This window comes from Protomyctophum parallelum (assembly GCF_964188405.1).
Source record: "Protomyctophum parallelum genome assembly, chromosome: 16".
Classification (NCBI taxonomy): domain Eukaryota; kingdom Metazoa; phylum Chordata; class Actinopteri; order Myctophiformes; family Myctophidae; genus Protomyctophum; species Protomyctophum parallelum.
The window spans coordinates 44,161,000-44,167,686 of NC_139711.1; the positions used below are offsets into that span (position 1 = coordinate 44,161,000).

The 6,687-nt window shown below is 45.8% G+C and overlaps 1 protein-coding gene across 1 annotated transcript; it reads left to right on the forward strand.

Annotated features, from left to right (window-relative positions):
• On the forward strand, positions 1–6,357 carry LOC310873181 (putative G-protein coupled receptor 174; the record flags this gene model as incomplete). The annotated part of the gene is made up of 6 exons (XM_083785503.1): positions 1–204; positions 931–1,100; positions 1,385–1,529; positions 3,063–3,227; positions 3,734–3,873; positions 4,125–6,357. The coding sequence occupies 6 exons, from the start codon at positions 1–3 to the stop codon at positions 4,486–4,488; spliced, it is 1,188 nt and encodes a 395-aa protein (XP_083641629.1). The 3' UTR covers positions 4,489–6,357.
• Between the last annotated feature and the right edge of the window lie 330 nt (positions 6,358–6,687).

Below are 6,687 nucleotides of genomic sequence, written 5' to 3' on the forward strand. Positions count from 1 at the left end.
ATGTCGTCAGCCAATCAGAGCTGCAGCGGCGTCGACGAGCTGCAGAGCTACCAGCACCAGGTGTACGCGGTGGTCTACAGCGTCATCATGGCGCCGGGCCTTCTGGGTAACGTCCTGGCGCTCTGGGTGTTCCGCATCTACGTCAAGGAGACCAAGAAGGCCGTGATCTTCATGATGAACCTGGCCGTGGCCGACCTCATGCAGGTATATATACACGGTTGTTTTAGTCTCTTGGATAGTTTTCATTTAGTTTTAGTCACCTGCAATGTCTTAGCGTTAGTCTAGTTTTAGTCTACTAAATATCATAAGCTTTTAGTCTACTAAATCTACAGTTGATTTAGTCGAACACAATGTATTTTGGCGGGCCTTCATGCCGTCGTAATGACAGATTTTCGTCACTTTCACCCATTCATACACACATTCACACACCGATGGCAGAGGAGACCTCACCCATTCATACACACATTCACACACCGATGGCAGAGGAGACCTGCATGCAATTAGTCACCAACATCGGACACCGGGAGCAATTAGGGGTTCAGATTCTTGCTCAAGGACACTTTGACTCTGGGGGAGCCCACATGTAGGGATCGAACTGGGAACCTTGCAGTTCCATTATAGTTAACATGTTTCCTTCCTTCCCCAGGTTCTCTCCTTTCCTCTAAGGATCTAGTTTCTATCTGAACCACAGTGGATAAGTTCCATATAGTTGACATGTCTCCTTCCTTCCTTCCCCAGGTTCTCTCCTTTCCTCTAAGGATCTAGTTTCTATCTGAACCACAGTGGATCAGTTCCATATAGTTGACATGTCTCCTTCCTTCCTTCCTTCCCCAGGTTCTCTCCTTTCCTCTAAGGATCTAGTTTCTATCTGAACCACAGTGGATCAGTTCCATGTAGTTAACATGTCTCCTTCCTTCCTTCCTTCCCCAGGTGCTTTCCCTGCCTCTAAGGATCTACTACTATCTGAACCACAGCTGGCCGTTCGGACATGCTCTGTGCATGCTGTGTTTCTACCTGAAGTACGTCAACATGTACGCCTCCATCTACTTCCTGGTGTGTGTGAGCGTGCGCCGCTGTGAGCTCATCATGACGCCTCTCAGGTATGTACAGTATACACATGTGTGTGTGTGTGTGTGTGGTGTGTGTGTGACCCACGGGTCTCCCGCGTGGAGAGCCAACATCTTACCCACTAACTAAGCCAAAGGGAATTCCCTATATGGCTCGGGGCAGATATTAAACTCTTAAGGTCACCAGGCTGAGGTTGTGAACCACTCTGCTGCAGCACTATAATGCAGGGAGACTCATTCAGTCGGACAGATAATGAATGGAAACTATATTCATAACAATCATGTGAACAGTAATGGTGTGATTGTTATCCTCTCAGGTACAACTCGTCCAGGAGGAAAGGAGACGTGTGTATCTGTGCGGCGGGCTGGCTGCTGGTGTGTCTGGGCTGTCTGCCGTTCCCCCTGCTCAGGAACCCCCCCAAACAGCTGCTGGGCAACGCTTCCTCGGGGCAGCAGCAGCCGGTGAGTAGGAGCAGTGTTGTTTTTGGCTGCAAATCTCTATTTTTTTTCTTGAATAGTTTAGTTTTAATCGACTAAATATCATGAGATTTTAGTCGACTAAATCTACAGTTGATTTAGTCGACTAGAATGTCTTTTGGTGGGCCTGGATGCCGTCGTAATGGCTGTTTTTACACCTGCTGAAAATAGCCAATCTACAAGCTCACAGCGCGTCACACTGTGACGCGTTGTGAGCTTGTAGATCTGCTATTCTCAGCACGCAACCAAGTGTAAAATGACTGTAAAATGAGATACTGGATCTCTTGTCCACTATAGTCCCTTCCTAACATTTTAGTCTAGTTTTTATTTGTTGTCAGTATATTTAGTCTTAGTTTTAGTCATCATAGCTTAGTTTTCATGTAGTTTCCATTTAGTTTTCGGCAGTGGAAAAAGGTAGTCGACAAACTATTTCCATCTTAGTTTTAGTCTGATGACGTTCTATATCAGCAACAACGTAACAGGAGACGTTATGAAAAGCGAGTCAACAGCCTGTTGGCCAGATTGAGTAGCAAAGTGACCAAACAATTGACGGAACGCAGTGAAGCAGGCTGGAACCCAGGCTAGGTTAGCAGAGGAACTCAGTGAAGCAGGCTGGAACCCAGGCTATATAGGTTAGCAGAGGAACTCAGTGAAGCAGGCTGGAACCCAGGCTATAGGTTAGCAGAGGAACTCAGTGAAGCAGGCTGGAACCCAGGCTAGGTTAGCAGAGGAACTCAGTGAAGCAGGCTGGAACCCAGGCTATAGGTTAGCAGAGGAACTCAGTGAAGCAGGCTGGAACCCAGGCTATAGGTTAGCAGAGGAACTCAGTGAAGCAGGCTGGAACCCAGGCTAGGTTAGCAGAGGAACTCAGTGAAGCAGGCTGGAACCCAGGCTAGGTTAGCAGAGGCGTTAAGGGCCACAAATGGGCCATTAACTTCATAATGATGCAATTGCAAAAGTCCCCTTTGGTATAGACAGGGGCGGCCTTAGGAATCTGGAGGCCAGTTTCAAGACCAAATATGAGGCCCCCATATACCTATGACATAATTATTTTGTTGATACAGCCGTATTGAAACAAACAGTTTGACTGTTCAATATCATACATACATCATCATCATTACTCTCGACAATAATTAGCAACAACAACAACACCTCTCCTCATCCTGTCGTCCCTTCCCAATTAAAGTGTCTCCTCTTAACCTCCCAATGCTGTACATTTTACCCAGGTTATTATCATAAAATAGGTGTAACTTAACATTGTGGGAGAGAGCAAGGCAGTGAGTGAGTGAGATAGAGAGGGCAAAGAGTGGTGGGGGTTGACTGACGCCTGACGTTCAGTTGGAGCTTGGAGGCTCCCCTGAGGGTGGAGGCCCGTTTCACTTGAAACCAATGCTTTAGAACAGGGGTTCTCAACGTTTTTGGCTGTAAAGGTAGGCCTATACTTCCAAAAACCAAAGGAGACAGCTTTGCGTCCATGACTCGAAGCTAAATGTTGCTCGACCTCTCTCCGCTACACAGGTGTGCTTCTCGGAGCTGCCCATGGCCTCGGTCAGCCCTCCGGCCGCCTGGACGCTGCTGGTCAGCGCCGAGCTGCTGGGCTTCGTGGTGCCTCTGGTCCTGGTGGTGGGCTGCACCTACCTGACCGCCGCCAGCCTGAGGGAGCACCGGCACGGAGCTGTGCAGGTACCTATCATTACATTACATTACATTACATTACATTACATTACATTACAAAGACAGGGGGCCGTGCAGGTAATGTAATCACATTACATACATTACATTACATCACATTACATTACAAAGACAGGTACAAAACCATCGCTATACATTACACAGACAGACACAGAGCACTCAGGATGGTGTTAATATAAAGTTTAAATGAATGTAACTGTGTCTAGGACCATATTATATGAATGCTACTGTGTCTATAGGACCATATTATATGAATGCTACTGTGTCTAGGACCATATTATATGAATGCTACTGTGTCTATAGGACCATATTATATGAATGCTACTGTGTCTAGGACCATATTATATGAATGCTACTGTGTCTATAGGACCATATTATATGAATGCTACTGTGTCTATAGGACCATATTATATGAATGCTACTGTGTCTAGGACCATATTATATGAATACTACTGTGTCTAGGACCATCATTATTATATGAATGCTACTGTCTCTAGGACCAGGGTGAGAAGCGGAGGGCTCTGAGGATGGTGCTGAGCTGTGCCGTTGTGTTCCTGCTCTGTTTCGTACCGTACCACGTCACCATGCCGCTGGACTTCCTGGTGAAGTCGGGCGCGCTGGGCAGCTGCGCCCTGCGGTATGGAACCATAATCCTTATTTACTATCGTTTGTCGTGATTTTAAAATCGTATCGTGGAGATTTGAATTCAGGGCTTAGTTGACATTAAGGCTTGTCCTGTTGGTGCATTAAAATGTACTTGTCCGTTGGACAAGTGACATTTGCTTTCACTTTTTCTGTGACGCTCCTAGCAGCCAACAATATTGGCCATTTACATTTTTGATCACATTTTATTTCATTTTTTCATATGGTCCCATCCCTGACCCTCAGGGAGCTGGTGCTGCGCTGCCACCCCTTCACGCTCTGCCTGGCCAGCCTCAACTCCACCCTGGACCCTCTCATGTACTACTTCACCACCCAGGAGTTCTGGAGGCGGCTGAGCCGCCCGGAGCTCGTCCCCGACAACCTTTTGGCGTTCCACCCCGGCAGGCCTTTCTCCAACGTCACCGAGGAGGAGAACCTGGCGTTCAGCGGACAGTTGTCAGAGGTTGCGGAGGAGGAGTTGGAGGAGGAGGAGGAGGAGGAGGAGGAGGAGGAGGAGGCCAAAGGCCGCTCGGACGAGGACATGCTAGAGCCCGAGTGTTGTTTTCAACGGACCACCAGCCAACCACTAAAACCCACAGAGACGTCGTGACTTGTTGTTTGAGGAGCATTCATGTTCAACCTCGTCTTCATATAATTGGTGCTCACTAATGTTCATGATAAGAGGGCACCGTTCTACATGGTATAGTCACTAATGAGACACAGAGATTTATAATGAGCAGCCTCAGTAGGGACCAATTATATGAAGATGAGGTTGAAAATGGGCTCCTTTAAACCACAGAGCTAATGACAGAACAGCACCTTTAAAGGTAAACAGAACGATGTGTTTACACTCAAAATGTGAAAAAGAATGTTTTTTTTTAAATACCCAGCTAGACTATTTTTAAGTAAAGTATAAAAATTGCGTTTTTTCCGTAACACAATGTCTATTTTTTGTATATTTTTCCTGTTATGAGAGACCATTATCTCTACAGTGCAAGTTACTGTGAGTATTTCTCCTACTGTATCAAAAGAGGTGTCGGAACCAAAAATGATTGCAGTACCTCCTATTCCATCCATCCATCCATCCAGCCAGCCTTCCATCCATCCATCCATCTTCACCCGCTTATCCGTAGTCGGGTCGCAGGGGCAACACTCCAGCAGAGCGCTCCAGACTTCCCTCTCCAGAGCAACTTCCTCCTGGGAGACTCTGAGGCGTTCCAAGGCCAGTGTGGAGATATAATCCCCCCCCATCTGGTCCTTGGTCTGCCCCGGGGTCTCCTCCCAGTGGGACGTGCCTCGAGGACCTCCCTAGGGAGACGCCCGAGAGGCATCCTAACCAGATGCCCGAAATAACTAAGCTGGCTCTTTTCAAGCGAGGAAGCAGCGACTCTACTCCGAGCCTCTCTCACGTGACTGAACTCCTCACCCTCATCTCTAAGGGAGATGCCAGCCACCAAACTCGCTTGTATCCGCGACCTTGTTCTTTGGGTCATGACCCACACTTCATGACCGGTGACTCGGTGGATGTATAGGAACAAAGACTGACTGGTACACAGATATAATGAATAAATATGAATGCACATAATGAAGATACACATACAGAGCATACCGAAAACGGTAGCCTAAATATATGGAACCCAAAAAGGTTCTATATTGGTTATTTTCTTTTTTTTAATAGAATCTCCATGCAATAGCCTACTGCAGTGGTCACTATAAGCTTGCCTTTAATTGTTTCACTTTTTTTTTTATCTTCATAAAACAGCAGTCCTGATGTCAATTAAAGTGTAGTGATATATATGTAATATTCAATTAGTTATACAGTATAATGTATTTATCTGTTGCACAAAGCTAGACATGTATGCATATTATATATTGTAATAGTTTTATTTTTTATTTTAACTTATTTATTTGAAAGAACCCACGGGATTGTTTTAATAGAACCTAGTTCTATTCGGTACAGTATGCACACAGAATGTCCATCCGCTGTTTTAATCAAAACTGTGAATACATTTGATACAAATTGTGAAAATAGCAGAACTACAAGCTCACAAGAGGTCACGTTGTGAGGCATTGTGAGCTTGCAGATCGACTAGTTCTTATAGTAGACTAGACATGAGTATAGTTTGTTGATTACTTTTGATAATAATTGTAATGCGGTATCAAAAAAGGTGTCTTAAAAGTCCTTCAGTTGTCACTTCACTGTGATCTGGGGACCCCCTAACATCATGTGGGGACCCCGACCCACAGGTTGAGAAACGGGGTCCTACAGCTCACATTCTTTGGAGGTGTGACCTGACCTTTGACCTTGTGTCCAGTCGGGTGATGACCACATTCTTCTCATGGAAGACAAGGAGCAGTGGTTCTCATAGTGGGGGTCCGTGCCGGGACCCCTACCGGTCCCCCAGAAAAAAATACCTACCACTTTAACCCTATAATGTCTAAACTTATGAAGCTCACGGCTTGAAGGTCGCAACTTGTGAGCTTGGAATATATATATTTTTATTTTTATATAACAACACAAACCCTGTCCCCTGCAGGCACAACAATATTTGAAGATGTCCACAGACAAATCCATATACATTTGGGGGTCCCTAATCAAACTGTGAGAACAACAACTGTCTTAACAGTGTTTTTGTCTGTGCTCTGCTGCGTTGTCTTTGCACTCCGATGTTATAGAGATTAAACTCTGTCAAATGTGAACTATCTTCCTACGTGGCTGCTTTGCTTTTACAGTTCAGAGTTCAGACTCACAAAGAATTCTGTGTGTTTTACACGTGATCCAGATCGAGTCTCGTCCTTGCTTACTGGG